Below are 24481 nucleotides of genomic sequence, written 5' to 3'. Positions count from 1 at the left end.
CCCTCTAATATCTGAATCGCTGTGGTGGTGTACAAGTGGCTTCCAAAAGCTGTGCTCCGCCATAGTGCTGTCCACCGTTAAAATTGTGAAACACAGTTGAGTTTCATGTAACAAGTTTTTTGTTACCTAAAATACTCTTAAAATTGAGATGTGAAACAAGTTAAAACAGAAAACAACTATGGGCCAGAATTCAGGCAAACCTGCAAGAAATCCTCCTTTCCCCAAACAGAGAAGGAGAACAAATAGAGAATGTAAGCTATGGGTCTGGGTGGGTGTTTGGTTTGCTTGGGGAGGGGGTGTCCTTCCACACAGATTTTTCTCCCTGGTACCAAATAATAAACATTTGGTGCTAAGGGAGGCTGGTTTAATGGAGAATACTGAAGGCTTTGTTCAGTTGCCACTTATCTCTCCCCTACTAACAATTTCAGGATTTGGCCAATAGTTGTTGCACGTATGCAGTATTTGTCAGGGTTTTGACTCTATTTAGATCCAGAGAATAACATATGATTATTTATTATTACTTTATACTTTTTCTGTTAACGATGAAAATGGCCCTTCAAAAAAGAGTAAAACAAAAAGAGTAACAAGAGTCCAAAGGAGCTCATGGAACAAGTGCATTTTCCCTCCATTCCAGTTGTAAACTGTGAACCCTAAGTTGGCAGCAGGCACAGTAAGAAGCATCCCTGGCTCAGGGAAGTGACAGGGATAAGTGACAGAGCCTCCTGTACCCTGAGGGCGAGGAGAAGCCAGGCTCTCTGCCTCTCCCCAGCCCGCAGCATGGAGAGGTGAAACTTGGGAAATCACTCACATGCATCGGAGGGCAAGGAGCAGCTTCCCGGAGGCTGAGTCTGTTGCCTCATTCCCTGTGCAAAAGCAGGCAAGTGCTTCTGTGCCACTCCAATTCCCATTTAATGAAATCGTCCCCAGCTGCCTTCTCTTTGCCCTTAGCTGGTGCCTTTGGCCTCTCCTCTTGTTCACGCAGGAGATTGGGGTTTAGAGGGCAGCTCCACCTGGCAGTGTCACATGGCCTGTTCCAGTGTGACACCTTAGGTGACTGTCTACCTTCCCTAAGCTCCAGGCATGGAGTTACCGGTTTAATTCTCTCCCCCTCAATCTGGTGAATGTGTACACGACGGCAGTGAGGTGTCTCCCACGTTCGACAGTCGGGCTGTGCTGCAGGCTGAAAGCAGGGGAGGTGAGCACTGCCACCGCCTGCACTGTCTCAAAGCTTTCCTGCCCAGCTCACCACCCTGAGGCGCAGCTGCTTGATTAGCAATTGCTGATCAACTCCTATTTTTCAAGGTTAAAGAAGAAAGGTAAAGAAGAAAAAAACGGTGTACTGCTTTAAAGGTAAGGGATTGCTTGTGTATTTAGAATAAGGACTTCCTTGTGCTGCCAAATAAACAGAGTTAAATTGGTGAAATGGTATGTGGTGTGCTGTCATTTAGTGAAGCGTATGGCTGTTATGTAAAGGTTTTAATGACTTTCTTCATCTGTCCGCTTAGGAACACCATGCGTCTGGCAAAATTTTGAGAAGGCTCAAGGCGTTAAAGAAAGCTCATCTAAATAAAGGAGGGTTAACGTGACATTGCAGTTGCTTAATCCTGTATTGTCCTCCCATGTGACTGCAGGGATACCGAGGCGCAGCTTTTCTTTTGCCTGGTGCACAGATTATGCTTTTCCTGTCATCTTACAGGATCAGTTGCTTTGTTAAACCTGCCATGAGGAGAAAACGGGAGCAACAAACTTTTTACAGCAAGGCTTCAAGGCACAGTGACATTTCCAAGGCACAGTGACAAGCTCACAGGCTGAAGAATGAATCAAAGGCAAACCCTATGTTCATCTCTTGGGCTGATACCAGAATGAAGGAGAACTACGCTCTTAAGGTCAGCTATTCAAAATGAACTGGAAGCATCTGGATTTATCCAGAGTAGTTAATCAGCTATTTGTTTGAGCTTTATCTATCAAGTTAGTTTTCAAAGCAGCAAGCTAAAGCCTGAAAATTTGTGTCAGTTGTTTTGCATGTGTCAAATGTACTGCACAGACAGTGAGCAACTCACTGCTTTCTTGCACAAAGTTTACGGTTTTAATTGCAAAGCCTCTTTTACCTTGTAGATGAAGATCCTGACATACTAAATCTGTTAGTGAGAGATGGATGTAAAGAGCTTCCAGTTTTATCTCTGATTTTGAACAGAACTCCAATATGTAGATATGCCAGATCTGTTTTTGAAGTAATTTCCAAACTAATCCTTGGACTTTCAGTAAGCTGCTTTTTTTTTTCCTAAGTTTGTCATAGTGTCCATTATGTGCCAGATTGCATATTTATACAGAATTATTTCATTTAAACTCCTTATCGGGACATCCTGTTAAATGGGGAAGTGATTACCCTATAGACTATGACAACAGCATATGCGAATGGAGGAAGTCTTGGAAAACACCGCTATTCCAGATGGCATCGTGAGGACAGTGGAGAAGACGATGGGCACCTGGAGAGCTATGGGGGAGATGAAGAGGGCAAGCAGCACAGGCTGACCCCATTTGAGAAACTAATGCAGGATATGTCCCAGAATGAAAAAGTGGTGAAAGAATTAACCCTGGGAAAGAGAATTGGCTTCTATCGAGTCAGAGGAGAAATAGGAAGTGGGAATTTCTCACAAGTGAAGCTTGGAATTCATTCCCTAACCAAAGGTAGGCACCGCTGTGTGGGTCACCTGTGTGCTGAGCACCCTAGTTCTGCATGTATACAAATGCACCTCTTTGGGATGAAGGATGCTGTCTGAACCTTAAATACATGTATTTGTATCTGGGTTTTTGTTGTTGTTGAGTGAATCTATAGGCAGGGTAACAGACAAATGCTTAGGTTTGCATTAGGCTTTAAAGAAACCAGATGGCAGCTATTACAAGAAGAGTTTGTCTCTGCACCTCATGGAGTTAATACATCTCATCCCATGGCTGAAACACTCCACACTTTGAAGCATGGTGTTGTGCCTCCATTCCTACAACTTGTCCTGTCCTCCTGCCCTCTTCCCTGCACCAGCTCATGGACTACAGGGCTATAGGTAGTGAACCCCCCAGGCAGCCTGGCTAGGCCTGCTCCTGCCCGCAGACAGAGTCAGCAAGGCTTCTGTTGTTTCCTTGCAAATTTTACTAGTATGGAAGAAGCTTTCATTTGGTCACAGCAGATTTGGTGAGAAACTTTATGGCTGCTTTGCAGACTCATTTGCAGGTGTTTCGTTACTGTAAAAAGCTGGGACAGGGCTATAGGTGTGGGCTGAACAGGTGCAGGGAAACAAGCTCTGGTACAGGCAAAGCAGGATTTGTGTTGAATTCTCAATGATTTTTCTTTTTTTAAGTACAGAAAAGCACTCTACATGCTGCTTCTAGGAAGAACTAGAAAAGCTAGGTAACTGCAGCGAACACTTCAGTTATAGGTATAACCAAGAACTTGTCTTCATCTGTCCTGTTTCTTCTTCTGCCTCTGACAGAACAGTAACAGAAACTGTTCTTGTTTTCTCTTAGGGATGACTAGTTTTCCCGCATCTTTGTATACACTACTATCATGTTTTTTTCTCATAGTCTTTCCTTTCCAATTTGATTGACTCTCCTTCCCTCCATCATCTTACAGGTGAGAGAACACGATACAACCCAAAGCCTTCATGCCATATTATCTGTTGTTATTTTCTCTAAACACCTCTTTCTGCCAGACTGCAGAGGTGTGAAACCTCAAATTTATCCGTCATGTGCAGCAGCTGTTGCACTGGGAATCAAAGTAGGGAACTGATGGTATTTATTTTTTCCAAATTTAAGCCTGCCTGTGCCTAAGGCTTGCTTTAACAGGGTGTGGAATTTTTGGTTTTGCTTGTTTCACAAAAGCATCTCTGTTCTACTTGGCCCACAGCAAGTTATTTCCTCTTCTGCTATGTGATTTTTTTTTTTCTTCCAGAGAAAACTGTCTTATGTGTACTGTTGGAGGAAATTCTGCTTCTGTACTGGGAACAAGAGAAATGTTAATGAAAAGAAGTTATAAATTTGATCTGGATGAACCTTTTACATATTAAACTTACTTAGGAGACAGGTTGCTTTAGCATTGAATAGAGCTGATATTGAAAAATTTTGAACTTTAGTGAATACAGTAAGCTTGGACCAACTAAATACCAAAATCATATTTTTTTTAAAAAAGGTTGTTTTTCACCAGAAAACTCTCAAATTATTTTTCTTTGGTTAGTAGCTTTTTTGGTTAAAATGTTCACTGGGTAAGGAGTTAATTTCTTGATACTAAGTTTGCAACTGTCAGGAGGAATGAAGGATGAAGCATAAACATCTTCTGACTTATCTCTGCCTGTGAGCTTTTCTGTCCTCATAAAACACAGCATGTGGATAGAATAGGAACATGCAGACATGTGCACACACATGAGCACATGCATGCATACACACACACCACCACCACACACAAAGAGGATTCTGTTTTTTCCAGTAGATGCACATCATTGTGTTGGTAATGAAGTGATGTTCCTGCACAGTGCTAATGAGTACAAGTTGGGGTTTTTTGCTCATTATATAAATACAAAGGCTTCATTATTAATGCTGTTTGGGTCCCGGTAGTAGGGGGGAGGTGTATGTGTCAGGGGGTTGTTCATCTCTTCAGTTATTGTCATAGTGTTAAGTTCTAAGTATGGTCTTTCTCCTTACATGTCACCCTATATTAAAAAAGGAAACAATTTTGTTCTTTACTAAGATGAGCATGTGTATCAATTACATGTGTGTCCTCTTCTGTAGCCCTTCTGATCTGTTGCAGCAGGACACGTGAATAGAGTTTTCTAGAGGGAGAGAGGGAAAAACCTGCAGGATCATACTGGATGAAAAAGAACATTGTTTCTCTCACAAGAGCTGCTGTGATTGCTTAGAGGATGCAAGAAAATGGTGCTATGATGTGTCCTGGGTTATTCAGGAGCATTGCCCGCTTTATTAACTTGAATTTTGGCAGAGATTTTCTCCAGAGACCTGGAGTTGCTTGCTAAGGACTGTTAGGTTCCGAAGCTCTGTGCAACCTTTATTTTATATACTTTCCAGCTGACAAATGTAGTGTGAGAGGACAGATAAACAGATGCAATTAAGAGCATCCAAAATTTACAATTAGTAAAAAGCCAGCCTAATGTGAAACATCAATTACAAAGGCAGGAATGTCTAGACACCCGCTGGGGGCTTTTTGACCAATTTTAACTTTGTTCTGTTTGTATTTTGTTTCTTTTCACCATCATAGCATATACCACTTCTTCCTGAAATTATTTCTCAGCCTTTTCTTAAGTTCTCTTACTAAGATTTTAGCTAGCTCTTTTCAAACCTCAGCATGCGCTGCGTATAGTCAATCAAAATCTCTCTACTCAGTTTCAGTATTTAGGTAAATAAGCTGCCTGCTAAAAATGCCCTTCTGTTGAGCACTGCTGCTGTGCTTCTTTGTAAAACAAGCCGGTTTCGGAAGCAGAGGGAATGAGTTTAAAAAAGAAAAGGAGGGTGTCAGTTTCTTTACACTTTAAGTGGGCTGGTTTTCTTTGCATATCACGCATATGCAACTGCAGTGATCTGGATTTAAAGGAGCTCAGTCCCAATTTATGGTAGTGTATGAACGGAATCAGGCCCTTCAGTTCTAAACCATTTTTTCCCCTCCCTTTCCTTTTAAAACTTGGCAGCAAAACTGACTAGGAGGAACCACAGATTCCAGCAAAAGGAAAGGGAAGGAATTTAACCTAGAAAATTATTTTTTTAAAGCCCAAATGCCCCTGACTTTTATAAATCAAGATGTAATGATGCCATTACATAATTAAGATTGTAAGAATTGTTATCCCTGTAGTATCTAAGCATTTAGTTGTGCAAATGTTACCTACTGCGAGCTGATGCTCTTTCCTCTTGGTTTAGGTGATCAGTACGCTACCAACATGACAAGGGTCTTAGTGTTTCACCCCTAGGTCAGCAGTCAGAGCTCTGCCAGGATGTGTCATGTGCTGTTACCATTCAATAGCTGCGTTTCCTCCTGATTCACCACGCCACCAGCAGCACCACACAGCAGTAGGTACCCGCTTTCCTAAGGGGCTCACTAGAAAGCATGGAACAGGTCAGAGAGAAGCAGTGTGAGGAAGACTGCCTGATACCCAGCACGGGCTCCTTCTGAAAAGAGGTATATCAGAGGATAAATCAGCACCTTTCACAAGAATCGCATCTGCTTGGAATATCTGCTGCGCTTCAATAGGGAGATCAATTTATGCATGTATGTCACTAAGAAAGGTAAATATACCAAACATGGAGTTTTCTTGATCTGTACAGATACATGCACATGTATCCTTAACGCTTCCTTTAGATATGTTGAAGTACTAAAATTGAGTTAAATAGCTTTATAGTATTAAGTAAAAACATTTTCAATGCTTTTACACCAGAACACACGTACAAATGTAATAGCCTTCTCACTCTTCTCTTAAAGCAACAAGTAAACAATTCTGGCTTTTTAAAAAAAATTTACTCCCATGTACTAGGAAACAAGGTGAAGGGTTTTTTCTGTCAGATTCAATAAAAGAAGTTAATTGTTAAGAAAGCTGTGAATGTTTGGCTAAGATATTCTCGGGAAAAAAACCCACTTATTCCCAGGAATAAACAGCTGGTTTTATAGCCATAATCCAATGTAATTTTGCTGTCCTGACAAGTTATACAAAGCCACTGTAAACCTATTTGAACCAGACTGATCTTTCAAATACCAGCTGTATTCAAAAGAGTGAAGATAAAAGCCATAACCTACCAATTAATACAGAAACATAAGGGTAATTGTGATTGACCTGTTCATACTGCTCTGAGCTACCCTGGTGATGTGGTGCAGCTGCAGATGTGTATCTGTGTTTTGTGGCCCTTGGCTTCACAGTAGATAGGCTACAGAAACATGGAGAACTCAACAGCAGCTCTGCGTTACCAGGACATCTTAAGACAGCTAGTCTTACAGGATCCCTGCAACTTATTCTCCTTCGCTGTTTTTTTCCCTTCCTCAGAATAAAGTCTCTGTGTGATGTGGATTCGTGGCCCACTGTGGCATATAGATATAAAAATGTCCTTTTCCTGTATTCTGTACAGTACCAAGAACTACTCATACATGAACGTGTTGGAAAAACTGCCACAGCTACCCTGAGAAAGACAAACCTCTACAGCGCTGATTTTGGTAACTGAGAACTTGTGCGGGTGTGGGATAAGAAGTTAGGGAAGAGTTCTGTAAGTCACACCAACTTAAAAACACGTCTCCATTATAACCTTGCAGGGTTATAGCCAGAGCCCCTAAATTACCCTGGAGTTTGTTTGTCTGCTCAAAGCACCTAAATATGACACCTCCATTAGTCTGCAAGTACCAGGCTCAGGCCTTGCTTCTCTGAAGAGCATGGAGCTAACAGCGAAAGAGAAAGCGCAGGCTTTCTTTACCAGCATTAGACACTGAAAGCAGATGCTGTAACTGTGGCCATCAGACACGTATTATCATGACATCAGCGGAGCACGCTAAGACAGCAGATGATTTGATTAGCCCTTGCAATACTCTACCAGCCTTTAGCTACCTCAGCAGTGAGTAGGATGCGGTAGACAGAAAGGGGCATGGGTGTGCGTGAAAGACTGCGGGGCTTCGTAGGCCTCTGCAGCTTAGCTTATACTGATCAGAGGTGAAATCTTAGTGCTATAACCAAGCATCGTTCTAAGTAAATAGTACTACCATTTGTACCTATTGCATTAACAACATGGACAAGCATTTTTCTTTTCAGAGAAAGTTGCTATTAAGATTTTGGACAAGACAAAGCTAGACCGGAAGACTCAACGTTTGCTATCTCGTGAGATATCCAGCATGGAAAAACTGCACCACCCAAATATTATCAGGCTGTATGAAGTGGTGGAGACACTCTCAAAACTGCACCTGGTGATGGAGTATGCAGGAGGTGGGGAGCTCTTCACTAAAATCAGCACAGAAGGGAAGCTGCTAGAAACAGAGTGTAAAATAACCTTCTCACAGATTGTGTCTGCAGTGAAGCACATGGTAAGCTGCTCTTCTGCCACAGGCAGGTTGCCCCTCACTAGTCTTGCAGATTTTGTGGATGTATCTTTTGGTTTTCAACTAGTAGGTTTACTGTTACCAAGATTTCAGACCCGCATTTCTGAAGGGCAAAACAGCTAGAGAAGAGCTGTCTTAAAGGTACCAGAGAGAGCTTTCACAACCACCTTGAGTTACTGCCTCTCTGTTGACAGCTTTTGGGAGGAGACTGAACTGGGAACACCTGGTGGGTGGAACCATCCCTTTAACAACAGCCTTCTAGCCTTCTCCTGTCAGCTTTAAGTTGCTGTAGGCACCAGCTAACAAGAGTTTAATTCCCTCAGGCTGTTTCAAAACATATGATCAGTCTTGATCTTCTGCTAGAACAAAGTGTTCCAGAGAAGAGGCTTGTTAGGTGCTGCAAACATCCAGCTTGCTTATTAATGAATATGGAAGACTGGCACTTAATACACTTAATTGCCGGTCCTCCCTTTGGCACAAATCTGTGAAGTTAACACCGAGCCAGTCGCTTCCCCTTGCCTAGTCTTTGGTATTGCAACTGGATTTAGGATGATGCTATTTGTGTAAAGCCCAAAACATCTTATAAAGGCAGAAAAGGAGCAATTAACTACTTCAGTACCATCTCCTCTGAACCTTGCACAGTAACTACATCTACTTCAAACAACAGTATAAAAACACGGGAAGACTGTTCTGCAAGTACTTTTACTACGTAAAAGTAGTATTTGTTAAAGTGGGCTCAGGGTGCCCTCCGGTGGCTCGTATTTTCCTGGCATGTAATAGCCTCAGGCGAAGGCAAAAGCAAGGATGTTCCCAGGTCAGACACCAAGAAACTGCATTACAAACTGCTCGTGGCATATATAAACAGTATGCATTTTTATATGTTTTGACAAAATGATCACATGCCCTGTAAGTAATTAATTAGCTTCAACACCTTTTCCATAGGACAGGACTCAGCAGCTACTGGAACTTATTTTTATGTTTCAAGATCACATCTATTTCTTAGCATTAAACCCAGACTACCAAGCTGGCCAACCTCTTCGCTTGTACAGACTCCTGCAAAACATTTTACTTTTGCTAAACCATCAAATCCAGGCTGCTTAAATCACATCTCACTGGTGCCCGCCTACATGAGGACAGAAGATCCCTGCCTGTTTTTGATGACAGGTTAAAAATCTTGGGATGCTGAAGCGTTTCCTTATTGCCTCCAGATACATGCACCTTGTTACTGCAAAGGGTAGGGCAGAGAGTGCTCAAACACATCCATTCTTCCTAATCATTTTAAAGATTAAGCTAAACCCTTACCTAATCAAGACAGGTATATCGCCACTAAGTAGAGCAAACTCAGTTTCAGTCCTTGGCTACTACTTGCCATTTCCAAGGGAAAAAAAGTACAAGTTACAGTGTATGCATTTATTTTAGACTTCTGAAACTAGAGGACACCACTGAATGTGGTGTCTTGCAACAACATAAAACACCACAAGGCACAAGCCCATGGTCCTTTTCTCCTGCCACCACCAGTTCCTCACAGGACATTAGATCACGCAACAGAAATGTAGCAACTTATTTTACCTGTGATTATGCTCACTTGGTGAACTAAACGCTTTCACATCGTAAGTCCACAAGTTTACAATATATACAAAAATGGAATTGGTTAAAAAGAAATTATTTTTTGTTACTTACATCATGACAGAAATGTAGTCATTGCAAAAGCAAGTGTTCAGAACTCTGAAAAAAGAGATTTTGCACACGAAGATACCTAGTCTTGTAGGATTAGCCACGATGCCATCACAAATCTGTTTCATGAAAGTAACTGATATTAGTTTAACAAGAGACTGCTATTCTTAAAAAACTCAGCATCCTTCTTCCCATCTTCTCCACCTACTCTATTGTTCTTGTATCAGTAGAGAATCAAGTTAAATTTGTTTAAATACTTTAACTCTTCAGTTTCATTGCAATGCTTATTTCTGACTTGGTCCAAGATAACTCCATTTCTCCCATGTGGTGATTAATCAATGATACCAGCTAGTCACTCAAGAACTTTCCTGTGAACCAGCTATTATCAAATTTTCTTCTTGTTCTACAGCACGAGCACAATATAATTCACCGGGACTTGAAAGCAGAAAATGTCTTCTACACCAGTAACATCTGTGTCAAGGTGGGCGACTTTGGATTCAGCACAATAAGTAAAAGAGATGAAACTTTAAATACTTTCTGTGGCTCTCCTCCTTATGCTGCCCCCGAACTCTTCCGAGATGAAAACTATATTGGCATTTATGTAGACATCTGGGCACTGGGAATCCTTTTATACTTTATGACGACGGGTATCATGCCATTTCGGGCAGATACAGTGGCCAAACTAAAAAAGTGCATTCTTGAAGGGACCTACAATTTGCCTCCCTGCCTCTCAGAAGCTTGCCAGAAACTGATAAAAGGAATCCTTCAGCCAGTACCAACCGAACGATACTCTGTCAAGCTTATTATGAACAGTGAATGGATGCAAGGAATACAGTACCCCAAACCTTTACAGCCGTTTAAACTGGATCCGAAGTATTTATCAGACACCAGTACACTCAAAGAGGAAGAAATCGAAGTGAAAAATATTCTGGAAGATCTGGGAATCACAGAAGAACACATTCAAAATAACCAGGGAAGAGATGCGCGCAGCTCAGTAACAGGGGTCTACAGAATTACTTTGCACAAAGTACAGAAGAAAAGGGCACTTGAATGTGTTCCTATCATGTCCCATCCAGACCCCAAAGAACAAGACTTGAGGAGAGGAATCAGTTCCTACAGCGGGATGAAGCACACATCCAAGCTGTGTTCTATTTTATAAGTTGCACTGCAGGCTTTATGCTCAGCATATTTAACAAAGGGTTTTATTCACTTTTCACAAGCTCTAGTGTTACATTTTTTGTAATTTCTGAATAAACTAAAAACGCCTCATCTCCTTTGCATTTCTTGTGTCTCAGTGAAGTGTTCAAATACAGAGCTGTCATGCATTTGTTTGTCCCTTGCTCCAGAGACATGATATAGCCAGTGCAAGAACCCCAGGTAAATGAAACAGGTAAGGGATCATTAGCGGAGGTGATCTTTTAGTAAAGACCAAATAGTATTGCATGTGACATGCTTGGGAGATTCTCAGTACAGGCACATAAGAGCAAACTTCTTGGAAAGTCGCACCTCAGCTTGACACAACTTTAGCACTGCAAACCAGGACAGTTTTCGCAGAGAACTAAATTTAAGTAGAGACCAGACCATAATCGAAACAACTGCAAATTCTTCTTTAAAACTTCCTCAGCGAATTAAACATGATAAAATGTGTATCTTTGTATTTAAAGAAACAGCAATGCTGTTGTTGACCTAATTTGTCACAACTCAGAAAGGCAAATTAGGAGATGCTGCTTTAACTCTGCATGTGCGGTGGCAATTCCCAGTGCGTGGCTGGCTGGGCTACTGTCTACTAGCCTTCTGTCACCTTCTGTTGCTTGCGTGACTCTGACAGCCTACAACTGCTTCAACTCCAGATGCACTCCAATAAGGAAAGATTTAAGCGTACTCCAAAACTCATGTAGTTTTAAATTCTTGCTTTAGCACAAGCTGTCACTAAGCTGAATGCAACCACTAAAAAAATCCACTTATATATTGAGCATTACAGGCTTGTACTAACTCCTGCCATACTACTTCATCAAAAAAGGCTGGCACAAAGCTGATTTTGACACTCTTGACCACTACAAGTAATAAGTTGGATAGTCTGACAACTCCAGTTGTTCTGAGCATCACCAAGATGTCGGTACTCCGATTTTCAGCTTTAATTATTTTGTACTTTAATCTTCAACACCACCAGCTCCAATGCAAATGGTGGAAAAGTGCAGTAGCTGTCCTTCTCTGAACAGCCATTGCTGAGGTGCCTGAGCTAAGAGTTGAGCCTGTATGATTTTTAGTTAAGGCAAGTAAACTAATAGGAAGTTCAGAGGGGCACAACTGGTGCTCTCATATGTAAGGGCAGGATGCGTTATCTATTATGGGGACTGATGAGATCATCAGTTGACTTTAAAAGCAGTAATTAATGTAAATGAGCAACAGAATGACTCTGAAAAGCCACCTATGGGAAACTGGACTCAGTGAGGCTCAGGTAAGGACAAAGCAAGAAACAGTCCTCCTTCCCAGTTTTTCTGAAGGGGACAACACATACCATCTTTCATAAGACAGTCATAAAGATGAACTGTGTTTCATAAGCTGGGAATGAATTCCTCCACTACAAACAGTTTCCCTGTGAAAGCATTTAAGTTATCTTAAAACATAGCCCTGAAATAATGGTTTTGCACCAGCCTAAGCAACCCTTTCCTGCCACTTTTGTAATGGAATATTAGGAAGAAAGATCCAGAAGGTCCACACAGCTTGTGAACCCACAACTTCGCGTTTTCACAGGGCCAGTTTCCTCTTTCTTTCCTGTTAAAGAAAAAAAAATGCATCCTGAAAACTCAACAAGTCAGCACTACTCCAACAAGTTTCAAATATCTCAAACTTTATTTCAATAAAGGATCAACCTCACAGACGGTGAGGTCCCTGTGGTTAACTTTGTGCCAGTAGCTCCCTTCTTGGCTTGTCCACTGCCAGCAATGGACTTTGTTCCATGGCAATTTGTTTTTCTGGTGCCAAGGTAAGTTTCACACGGGCAACCTAAACCAAAATACCTGCAAACACTATCATCATGCATCATTGCTCCATCATTATCAGCAGAACAAACAGATTAGTATTCATCAATTTATAATAAACAACTATTTTACCAAGGCTTGACTGTACAAATACAGTAAGTTATCAAATCCTGGTGAGTGACAGATAATACAAACACTTCATTACACACAAAAAAAGTTGTAATTTAACAGACAAATTATTTTTTGCTACTTTATATTAGATAATGTAGCTTTGTAGAATTAGCAAAGAAATAAATTCAACAAAACTTCATTCTGTACATTAGCTCAATTTAAATATATATTACAAGCTCACAAGGCTCATATCATAGTTCATTTCCAATCTGGGCTTTAAAAATCTACCAGAATGGACTCCCCTTTAGCACTGTATATCTACCACTTGCAAAATGGATAGTTTTCAACTTGCATGTTGAGAAAAAAAAAAAGGAATAAAAGACCCCACTCCTACAATACTACCAATAATGAGAAGGACTTCAAAGTACAAAGCCAAATTCAAAGTTAGAAAGTCTTTCAGAAAAGTATTGTATAAAGAATAGTGAGAGGCCAGAGGTCCAGACAAAGTGATCTTCCTCCCTTTGTTTACCAATTAAAACAGCTCTCTAATATCTGAAAGTTTTATTTGAAAGTTCTGCTGCCTTAGATACTTCCACTAAACAATCCCGAAAGGTGCCAAATCAACGAACCCATTTCTTTAAAAGAAAAGAATTACTACGTCCCTTCTTCTTCCTCTTTCCTCCCAGGCTGCAGTGATTTATAATGACGTATAAACCACATAATATGGACGTTAGGAGGAATTACGTAGTAACTAACACAGTGGGTCACAGAGTTTCTGGGAAGAAAACCACTTGTCAGTCTCGCTGTTCTTAATCCAGTTATTTTGACAGGGGAGGGAGATTCTGTTCTGGCAATGAATGTAACTTGGTTCTACACCTCTCCCAAAGCAACAGGGTGATGGGAGGCAGGCTGGAGAAGAAAGGGAAGGTGATGAAGGGAAAGAGAAGAAGTGCAGTATTCAGAAGACTGACTGCTCGCTGTCAAGGCACTGAGAACCCTAACGTTAAAAGCTTGGACTATTTTGCCACACACTTGAGTAGAAGTAGAAGTAGAAGTTAACAGTGTAGGTTTCAAGTCATTTTACATGGAAAGAGCAAGCAGAAGATTCTTTTTTTTTCTACATACAAAGACCTTGTAATAGACTACAGCTACAACTCAGCAATTTAAAAAATTCAGACATGTTAAGGAATTCACACAACCCCTAGCAAGTCCCTCTATCTCCAGTATACTCCTGATTTTAGTGTTCTGAAAATATTGTATCAGCACGCCACATTATGACAAATCTTTTCAAGGAGCTTGAACAGTTTTCCCATGCCCCAGTGAAGTACTACTATACACTGAAACTTCAGCGCTACTGCAATCCTTTTTCTCTCTCTCTCTCTCACCCTACCCTCACACCTTGTTTCATTCCCCACCTCACAGAGGTATCTTAATGCTCCCCATTGGAAATGGCAACAGTAACGCCTTCAGATTCTGTTGTTGCAGGGATTCTTGGCACTTTCTTAGCAGGGCTTGGGATGTGCTAAGAAGAAGGGAAAAAAAACATTAAATACAGTTTTCTAGTTCACAGACATTCATACTTCACGGCTAGTCCAACTCTCAAACAACATTCATGCTACACTGGACAGCCTGGTCTTAAGTCAATCAAACTGGTCATGCTTCATGCAAACTGATTATGTCAAAAGAGCCAGTTTGTTCTTGTTTCATTCTTGTGAAGCTTCATTCTTGTTACGATGAAATGTACTTTTTAAAATCCCGTGTTCAATTTTTTTACTTCTGGCTTGCATGTTATACATGTTAACAAAGTATTGAATGTAACTTGTTAAACCACTTCCTCATTTAACATACATGCACATGCTAAGACAAGCACATAAACCGTTCACCATTTATATCAAACTTTAAAAGAGTGCTGAGTGTTCACCTCATGAACAACGCCTGGGTGGACAACTTCAACTCCCGCCTCCAGAGGTCCATCACCCATGAGTGGGCGCCGTGCGTAAGTTCTCCTGTGTTTTTCATCCACACGCACAAGGTACCATGTTCCCTCGAAGAGATCTTCTACTGAACACTGTGGAATATAGTTGGCTGCAAAAAAACCCCAGTAACATGCTGTTAATTGGTTCCAGGCAAGGGTTTTACACAACACAGACCTTTGCAGTTTGGACGCAGTAAGCCAGAAATAACATCTGCATTTTCATTTCAGCCACAATGGGCCAATAAACACAAGCTATTCAGAAGTAGGTTGGACACCTCCTTCATTCTATGCCCCGATCATTTGAAGTCAGGTGAGTTAACTGATGAGCATTTTGCTGTAAGACTGGGAATGATTTATATTTATGAAGATCTTACCCAAATGATGTGTTTCCTGTCTAATCTTCATGTTTTCAGCAAAGACATCAGGTGCAATACATTTTCTTGAGTCAAGTCTTGTTTTGAGATCAGAAAGGCTGGCAGTTATTTTGTCCAGTGCAGAACCTACAACATAAAACCACCATGTAAGGTAGCACCAGTGTTGAGAACTGCACACCAGCACGCTGGCATTTCAAGCCCATTCAAAATATTTTGCATCACAGAAGCTAAACTTTTAGTGATTTAAAAATATTCCAAATTACTCGATCAAAACGTTAACACAGTTTGAAGATTATTATTTATGTGCCCAAGGAGAGACTCAAACATTCCCTGGAGCTGGAACATCTTCAGTTTACCATTGCTGCCATGAGGCATTGCTCTGCAAGTTTGGTTATGCTGGTGGGTAGTGTAACAAGGCATTTAGAAGTGAGCCTGCCCACGGGACTTCACTAACACCTCTTCCTTTCACTCACCAGGAGTGGCATCCTGTGTAACTCTGATGGAATATAGCGTAGCAGCAAAACCAGAGCCATATGAGAACACACTGATTCTTTGTCCTGCGAGCTGCTCTGGGGAGTACCTGCAAAGCAAGCAACAGTTGTTCGAAGTGAGAATTAAGCCAAACAACTAAAAAGTGCAGCTAGCTTACGAAGAGCAGAAAGCAAATTATACTGACTACAATACAAATTTAGCATGCTATGTGCATAAATGATGACTTTTAAAAACACAATTTCAAACACTGCTGTTACAGGATGAGTTCCAAACCTGACTAAGCAAAACAGCACAAAGAAATACCCAGAATATGACTATCTAGAAGGCAGACAGTTTTCATTCTTCAGTGACCTAAAGCCTAAAATGAACAACCACATCTTGGAAGGGAAAGACAGAATAAAGAAACCAAGAGGAATGGTTTAATTTAACATAATTTTGTAAAGGTCTGTCATTGCAAAAAAAAAATAATGTTAAGACAAGAGTAATTTAATGTGGATTTGCTTATTATAGTGAAACAGAGAAGGCATTCTGATTCTCTTTTCCACTGCAGTGGGGTTTTTTTTTGGGAAGGAGGGAGAAGGTTGAAGCTGGGAAAAGACATCACCTTACAAGTAAGATCCTACTTCGGAAGGCAGTAAGCAACTGTTTCAGATCAGCTTCTGACACAGAAATTTTGAGTCTGCTTGTCACTTGAACCAATTGTGTGTGCAGAATAATTTTTTTACTTTAGTCTTTCTGCTTAAGGAAATCTAGTATGAAAAGGTTTGCCAGATGGTGCTTTTACAAAAGGCTTTCTGAAACAAAAACCTTCTATGACCTTACATATAAAAAGTTATGACTTTTTTTTTCCATTTTTATGCTTACTGGGCTAGAAGAGAGGCAAGGCAACCATAGACTGAAGGGGTATACATATTTCCATTCTGATTGGATACAAGTAAAGAAGCTTTGGTTTTCTGATTGAAGAGCTCCGCACTGGCTTTCATAAAAGCTTTTTCCACATCTCTGTCAAAATACGTATCTTCAAGTTTTACATCCCTGTTAAAAAAAAAAGTTGAGAAACAGTTACCAGAACAGCAGAAAGTAAAAACAAACCTTTGACGCGTAGCAAATTAAGATTATATGAATAAAGAAGACAGCAGCCATTCTCACCTGAAAGCTTCCAGACCACTGAAAACACCGTTTGCTGTTTCTGGGTTCTGGTCACTGAGAAAGTCATTCAGCAAGAGTCTAGCCACAGACTTCTGTACCAGTTTACAGTACGGAGAATGAAAGATCATGAATCCAAAGTCATTCAAGGTGAAACGTCTGTCTGTCCCCTCTGGAAGTGGCAGAAACGTCGTGTTACAACTTATGTTTAGTACTCACTTCAACTAAGAAAATGAAATAGGGTGGTGGCACGCTACCAGTCATCCTAACACGTCAGCATGTAAGAGACAACTGTACGACTAACTATTGCTGTCAAATTCATTTAACACACTGCTGCTACTTCTATTTAGAAATTAGTTTCTTACTGATCTTTTGCACCAACTAACAATGTTTGCCCTTCTTCTAAGAACAGCTATAAGCTTAACAGAATCTCTGTATTTCTACACATTTTGACATAATAAATAATCTACTATAATTTAACTACCTAATCTTTACATCTATGCTTCCTGAGTGAAGCAATTACTAAACATAGGAGTTAAAAAAAAATAATAAATCAGTATTGTTACATAACATTTAAATACTAATCTCAATATCTTAAGAGCCTGGGTGGAGGGGGGAAATAACAGGCTTTTAAGCAAGGTGTTATACTTAATAACAACAACAGCCTATAGAGACTACTGCTTACTATCAGGTACTTGGCTATACCAGAACAGAAATAAGACATTTCCTATAGGAGAGAGCACAAACACGAAGAAAGGGACCCATATACTAGCCTTTAGATTAGATGCTAAAACTTGAAAACACATTGTCTGTGTAGTTACACATTCCAGCATTTGACATATCTTGCAATGTCATCAGGTGAGGCTACGTACCCTTTTGCCACTGGGCGTGGATTTTGTTGCGATAGACAGTATAGCAGCGATCTAATGCACTGAGGTAGCACTGTATAGATAGTTTGCCATCAACTACAGGATATTCGGAGACCATATCTGGTTTATAAAAGTCATACGCATGCTGCATGTGGGTTCCACGCAACCCTGATGGAGAGAAATTGACAAAAGTTGAAAGTTACTTTATTCATCTGCTTTTAGTCAACTTCAATGCATCACTTAAAACCTGTGGCAAAACAAGCAAGGTCAAGCTGGTTTTCATAGCACTTCAGGCCCCTTAAGATAATGTTTCACGCAGTTCTCAATTGCTTGTTAAGTACAGTAGGACTGAGCATGACAAACACAAGTAACAAATGATTTTCATCATTTCGCCTTGAAAGTAGAGATCAGTGTTATTCAGCTCTAGTCCACTCTTTGTCAATTTTATTGAAGAATCTCCAAGGAAACACAGAGATAAGAGCACCTCTAGTTGTTCCTTGCTGCCTCCTGTAACAGGACTTGGCCAAGTTAGCCCAGAGCAAGAGGACACAAAGTACAATTTCTGACATTAGTGGGAGTTAATTCAGCCCTCCAGCAACACACAAAAACCAGGAGACAGGCTTCAGAATGGATCCGGTTTTCTGGCAGAACAGTAATTTGTTTTCTCACAGGACTAACCTCTCTCAAAAATTAAGGGAGCATTTGGACCAACCAGCATAGCAACAGCACCAGCTCCACCTGTTGGTCTTGCATTTCCAGTGGCATACACGGCTATGTCTCCAGCAACAACAAGTGCATAGCGTCCTGTGAAAAACACACAGAAATAACCATGAGAAACAGCCAAGAATCTAGCACATTTTAACATCCATCAGCAGTTTTCAGACTTTGGTTACAGAGGACATGACCCCAAGTTTAAGGGGCTCTTCAATCCTGACTTTGCCCCCCCCATTTCAATTTCCTGGCAGCCACTGAAATTTACAGGAAAAGACGAGTGATTATTAGCCGTGTTGTTATTTTTTGCACTGTAATTGAAGTAGTGGCAAATGCCCAGAGCATTTAAGAAAAAGACTGCAGAAGACAAGAACAGTTTACTGGGTTTTATACGGTTAAACATGAACACTGTCATTTTAAGGCAAACTACTCAAAACCAGAGGACAATGTAACTTTTTAAGAAAATACTCTAAACTTACCATCCCAAGAACTGGACTCGATCCAATTAATAGCATTAAAAAGAGCAGCGGTGCCTCCATAGCATGCATTGGTGGTGTCGATTCCTTCTACATCTGTATTACCAGATTCTTCAAAAAGCTGCATCAGGACAGTCTTTACAGATTTTGATTTATCAATTATCGTCTCCGTTCCAACTTCTAATCTCCCGATACAATCATAGGAAAGGCCATTCCTCTCCATGAGCTTCTGAACCACAGTCAGGCAGAGAGAATTGATATCCTCCCGGTCGGAGCAGAACCCCATCCTTGACTGGCCTAGCCCAATGGTGTACTTCCCAGCATCAACACCATCATACTTCTCCAGCTCTGTCTGGTCAACATACTGGGAGGGAAAATATATTTCCAGTGCAACAATTCCCACATCTTTGGGCCAACAGGATTCAGCATTCACTGGAAGAGACCCAGGCATCGTGGCAGATCTTTAAGAAAAAAAAAAAAAAGAGAAAACCACAAAACCTGCTGATTTATTTGCATCCATTTTGAGAGACCTACTTTCATTTTCTGTAGGCTTACAGAAAAAGTTAAATTTCAGGTATTCTACAAGGTCATTTGCAGAAGGCAAGCCTTTGCCTCTGGGTAAATTTTGGTCTGAGCATAGTGTAAACATCATTAGAAGTTTTGCAACATTTTATATTAAGAAGTACTTTTAAGTGAAAATACAAATTTCATCCCTAGATATGAAGAGATGTGGTTAAGCCAAGTTATTTCACTGATGAAAAACACACATTGAGTGTTTGAGAAATTAGTCTTTATTCTCATTATTCTACATTTGCTTATATGCAAAGTCTCAATTTTACACAACTAAGCTAGAAACACTGGAATTCTTTTTCAAATGTTGCTGGTTGAGAACTGAAGTTTAAAATTTAACCTTACCAGGAAATTTCTGCCTTAAAACAGGCTATGACTTTTTAAAATGTTTTTTATTTTTAAATTAAGTGCCCCGAGTCTCTCCATTTTGTTCATACTTGTGACAGAGACAGCAGAATTATTTTTTTGGTGGGTGGGGTTTTCTTATTTTATTCTTAGTTGGGTTTTTTGTTTATTTGTTTTAAGCACACTCTGTTTTAGCATTCTGGAACACTGGAACGCCTAACACCAGGCCTGGAGGAATGTTTCACAGGCTGAGATGAACACATGGGGATTCTCCCTGATAGACCAAGCTTTCTTATTTTAACCCCCGTAACTTTACTGTCACCACACCAGAGGATACACAACGCTCTAGGACATACCGCATCCTTTTACTTTTACCCTATCCTCCTTACCCAGACAGGCACCATCTCCCTGCACAGCTCCTTGCGCACTTACAGAGCGCTTGTCCCTTTTGTGCCCAGCTCCAAGGACCCTCACCCAAGCACCTGATCCCACTTCTTCCATAAAACCACCATGAGCTGTATAATAGAATCATAGAATGGTTTGGGTTGGAAGGGACCTTAAAGATCATCTAGTTCCAAGCCCCATAATAACAACCCCCATAATAAGGCCTTTCCCTGCAGGAAAGATGGTTTCGCAAGATGCATATTGAGACAAATGTTTGGAAAATACGAAAAAACCGGAAAAAGTGTCTTCTATTACAGGTGCAGCCTTAGGTAAGACCTAAGGTGAGGGTGCACAGCCCTCCCCATTCGCTTCCATTGCCTCGAACAAGGTTTCAACCACACCCGTGAGGCACCTGAAATAACCTATTTAATTTTTAAATGCTTCTCGCGCAGCCTTTACCCACACGGGAGGCGGGAAGGCTGTTTAAACTGTTTAAAGCCACTTTCCCCGAAGCGCTGGCGGCCACAGCACGCCCCGCCGCCCTTTTCAGCAAAACAACTGATTCCGCGCTGTTTTGCCTAACCCTGCCGCCGCCGCCACCCCCGCTCCTCCTCCTCCTCCTCTTCCTCCTCACGCTCCTTGACGGCCACCTCCGCTCCCCTTTCATCCCTGTCACGAAGGCCCTCGGGCCCCACCGAGCCCCTCACCTCAGGCCGCCGCGGCCTCGCTGAGGGCGCTGAGGGCACTGAGGGCGGCGGGGGAGGCTGGGGGGGGGGAGGGAGGGAAGGAGGACTGCGCATGCGCCGCTCGCGACTGCAGCGGGCCGTGCGCAAGCGCCCACGTGGCCACGCCCCCTTCGGAAAACCACACCCCTTCTGCCCCCCGCCTCGGATGCAGTGACCACGCCTCCTTCTGGTTTAGCCACGCCCCCTCCCGGGGGTGCGGGCAGGACCGGGCAGCGACGGTGCGGCTCTGCCGCGCCGTCGCTGCCCGGTCCTACCCGCACCCCCAGAGCGTTGTTTCCTTCCCTCCCCCCTTGCAATTCACGTTCTACCCCCCCAAAAATTCACGTTCTACCAAAAAATTTCACGTTCTGCCCAAAAATCTGCTTTGGTGGGGGGCGGGGAAGAAGGTGAGGATGCTCTGCGGACATCCCATAGGCAACGGGCAACCCAGCTGGGGAAAAAGGAGTTTGGCGTGCGTCTGCATCTCTGGCTCTAAAACACCTCGCTTTTGTTCAAGAGAGGGCTAAAAAAAAAAAAAAAAAAGGTAATATTGAGGGCTTGCGGCTCAGCAAGCCGCCAGACTGACTCTGACTTGTACCCAGAGCAGAGCTTGCTTCTGCTGCGGCAGCCATAAAGCTGAACATCAGAGGCTGCAGAGACTCTCGGGACACTTGATTTTATTTAAGTCATGTACTGAAAGGCAATGCACTTGACCCGTAACAGCCACAGAGCAGTGGCTTTCAACCAGGCAGTGAATTATATGGAAACTCAGTACGACAAAAGGATTTGCGTTATTAGTGAGGGCTGGGGAAAACACTGTGCTTGCTCCTCACAGAACTCTGAGGTCAAAACTGGCATTTAATTCACATTCCTTGCCGCAGTTCTCTCATCAGAAAACTTCCTGCAGAAGACAACTCAAGGGAGGCTCTTCCTATTGTATTCTCATGGCTCACCCAACACACCTAACAAAGCAGTCGTCAGGGCCATGGGGCTGTACTGCAATGAAAAAAATCACTGCTTTGTAAGCTTGCTTTGGTCACTGAAGAAAATGGGACATTTGACATCTTAATTCAGTCAGTCATTACAGGAAAAAATTTGTTTACTTGATGTAAAACAAACAACCTTTTGTCCTCCTGGTCAAACAGCAAACAACATCCCATCATTGAGTTTTTACTGAAAATGAAAGAGTACTCAAAAAGTATGATTTCTTTTAGAAGACTAAAGAATCCCAAATACTTTAATATATAAAAATGAGAAACCTACTTTGTTTTGTGTCCCCTTAAGATCGTGTATGGAATGAGTGAGCAGCATAAAAGGGCCACTACTTTCTGCTAGTGTTGCCAGAAATACATTCTCCCGCAACAACTGGTGGCTTTCCTTGCCTTTGTTGAGAATTTGAGAATATTTTGTCAATAATTTGACTTTATTGATTTCCCACTTAAGTTTTCAATTTGCAGAGAACACTTGGCTGAAAGTTGGAAGCCAAGCCCCCGGCCCGTTTGCCACAAGCGATGCATTCCGTGGCTGCCTTTGGCACTCTGCCTCTGGAGGACCTGGGGAAGGGCCCTCACTGGTGACGGAGCAGGCGCTTTGGGCTGGTTTTTCGGAAGTTAAACGGTGATGCTCTGGCGGCTTCAGCTACAACATCCCTGAGCCATCCCCGCAGAGCCTGAAGGTACCACGCACACCCGAGACGCCCGCCACGCCACGAGCGGTCACTGCCTCCGCCCACGAGTGAACGTGGCACCCCTGTGGGTGCCCCGCATCTCAAGATGCGGCTACGTGGGGAAACTGGCAAAATGCGTCAAAACACTAAACGGCAGAGGCGGTGTCTCCAGTTCGCCCGTGAGGGCCCACCCGCGGCGCCTTCCCTCCGCCCGACACCGCGACCCCGGCGGCAGCACGGGTGGGCGCCGGGATGCTCACAACCCTGCGGCAGTCGCCGTCGCGAAAGGAGGTGACGGCGCCCCGGGGGCAGCGCCCGGCTGCCATCGCCCTGCTCGACGAAGGCGGGGGGGTGGGGGGCGGCGTGGCCGGGGGAGGGGGACACACGACACGCCTGCCCTGCCCTCCGCAGCTTGGGTGGGCGCCTCTGTCGCGACACTGAGAGACGACACGCGGAAGGGGCCGCCGCTTCCCGGCTTCTTGGCGGCCCCCGAGGCGGGGCAGAGCCCCTCAGCAGCCGCCCACCGGCGCTCAACCCGCCGCGGGGCGGGCGGGCACCTGCGTTAGGAGGCACACAGACACACTTCTTTTTGGTTTTTCTTTCCTCCTTCCCCCCCCCGCCCCCTCCATTTCCCCCCGCCTTTTTTCTTTTTTTTTTCCTCCCCCCCGCTCCCCCCTTGCCGCACTGCAGGCACTACTGACTACAAACGCGCTTCCACCCAGTGAAAACACCGCTCCCATCCCCACCGACCCACCCCTGAGCCCCGCGCCTGTGTCCCCCACGCGCGCTTCGCCCCACGCGTGTTTCCGCGCGTCCCCTCCTCCGCCGCGGCTGAAAGGAGAGGCGGGGGCGGCCGCCCAGCCCCAGGGCCCCTCCGGATGCCCAGCCGCCCTCACCTGTCGGAGGAGATGGCTCCCGGTGTCGCTCGCCGCTCCGCGCCCTCTCCCGCTGGCACGTACCGGGGGACAGCACAGAATGCCGGCGTGCGGCGCCTTTAAACAGCGCCGCCGCCGGGGCTCCGGCCCGCGCCCTGAGCGGCAGCTCCCGCCGCCAATCGCAGCCGCCGCCGCACAGGTCCCGCCCACCGGCCGGGCCGCAGCGGGCGCGGCGGGAGGGGGGAATGGTGTGAGAAAGTGACGCGGCGTGGCCAGAGGGCAGCGCGCCAATGAGGACGCAGCGGCGGCGGCGGGCGCTCAATGGGAGGCGAGCGCAGCGCGGCGGCAGCCAATGGGAGCGCGCTGCCGACCGCGGGTGAGGGTAGGACGGCTGCCGGGCCCCGGCGAGGCCAGCGGGACGCTGCCTGGCAACGCGAGGCAAGGCTCGCCTGGCCCCGACGAGGCCCGCCCGGCCTGTCGCCTCCGACCTCCGGCCCGGGGGTCCTGGCGGCCCCCAGCGCCGAGGCCGGGCTGGGAAGCAGCTGAGGGGAGCCGCGGGGCGGTTGGGGGCGGCGAGGCCGGTGCGGGCGGGGGCCTGGGAGCACAGGTCGTGCTCCTCAGGAAGAGCGGTCCCGCGCCCTGGGCCTGTGTCACCTCCTTCGCCTGTGCAGGGTGCCATAGCCGGCCGGGACAAGGGGCTGGGGGCACGCACGGGGGCTCTGCCAGCGAAACGGCATTACGGAGGGTGTGATGCCCCATCGGACCTGCCACGGATCCTCCCTGGCAGTCTCTTGACAGCTCGTGAAACCCACAGTGTGCCAAGCCACACCTCATGGCCTTACTGTTGTTTGACAAATTGACAATTAGCTAATGCATGGGTTTCATATGCCAACCTCTGTAGCCTTTAGGCCCCGCAATGATTTATACCCAGCTAATCCATTGCTGCACAGGTTACTGAGTGTCCCCTGAGGAGCCCTCCCTGCCACTACCGGGAGTGCAAACCTTTGTTGCAGGTGGGAAACTGCTCAATAAAAACCACACA

General features: G+C 44.0%; 2 protein-coding genes across 3 annotated transcripts; one reads left to right on the top strand and one right to left on the bottom strand.

Annotated features, from left to right (window-relative positions):
* The first annotated feature begins 239 nt into the window (after positions 1-239).
* Positions 240-10898, top strand: NIM1K (NIM1 serine/threonine protein kinase). The gene is made up of 3 exons (XM_054185219.1): positions 240-2688; positions 7782-8050; positions 10149-10898. The coding sequence occupies exons 1-3, from the start codon at positions 2397-2399 to the stop codon at positions 10896-10898; spliced, it is 1311 nt and encodes a 436-aa protein (XP_054041194.1). The 5' UTR covers positions 240-2396.
* Positions 10899-10925: 27 nt separating this feature from the next.
* HMGCS1 (3-hydroxy-3-methylglutaryl-CoA synthase 1) lies at positions 10926-23586 on the bottom strand. Of its 2 annotated transcripts, XM_054185218.1 has the most exons (11): positions 23461-23586; positions 18878-19335; positions 18366-18491; positions 17691-17855; positions 16822-16990; positions 16537-16707; positions 15654-15760; positions 15181-15306; positions 14753-14916; positions 14247-14353; positions 10926-12514 (listed from the first exon to the last, which is right to left on the bottom strand). In XM_054185218.1, exons 2-10 carry the CDS (start codon positions 19323-19325, stop codon positions 14261-14263), a joined length of 1569 nt encoding a protein of 522 aa, XP_054041193.1. In that variant the 5' UTR covers positions 19326-19335; positions 23461-23586; the 3' UTR covers positions 10926-12514; positions 14247-14260. The 2 variants fall into 2 exon arrangements, with proteins under 2 accessions (XP_054041193.1, XP_054041192.1); XM_054185217.1 differs by lacking the exon at positions 10926-12514 and having other exon boundaries at positions 12574-14353.
* Between the last annotated feature and the right edge of the window lie 895 nt (positions 23587-24481).

Source organism: Rissa tridactyla, chromosome Z (assembly GCF_028500815.1).
Source record: "Rissa tridactyla isolate bRisTri1 chromosome Z, bRisTri1.patW.cur.20221130, whole genome shotgun sequence".
Classification (NCBI taxonomy): domain Eukaryota; kingdom Metazoa; phylum Chordata; class Aves; order Charadriiformes; family Laridae; genus Rissa; species Rissa tridactyla.
The sequence above is the reverse complement of the archived record's forward strand: the minus strand, read 5'-3'. Positions and strand labels throughout refer to the sequence as shown.

Coding starts and splice junctions, on each gene's coding strand:
- NIM1K (XM_054185219.1), top strand. CDS start 2,397: ATGACAACAGCATATGCGAATGGAGGAAGTCTTGGAAAACACCGCTAT. Junction 2,689..7,781: donor AATTCATTCCCTAACCAAAG/GTAGGCACCGCT, acceptor TTTTCTTTTCAG/AGAAAGTTGCTATTAAGATT. Junction 8,051..10,148: donor TGTCTGCAGTGAAGCACATG/GTAAGCTGCTCT, acceptor CTTGTTCTACAG/CACGAGCACAATATAATTCA.
- HMGCS1 (XM_054185218.1), bottom strand. CDS start 19,325: ATGCCTGGGTCTCTTCCAGTGAATGCTGAATCCTGTTGGCCCAAAGAT. Junction 15,307..15,653: donor TACACAGGATGCCACTCCTG/GTGAGTGAAAGG, acceptor TTTATGTTGTAG/GTTCTGCACTGGACAAAATA. Junction 14,354..14,752: donor ACCCAGGCGTTGTTCATGAG/GTGAACACTCAG, acceptor CCTTCTTCTTAG/CACATCCCAAGCCCTGCTAA.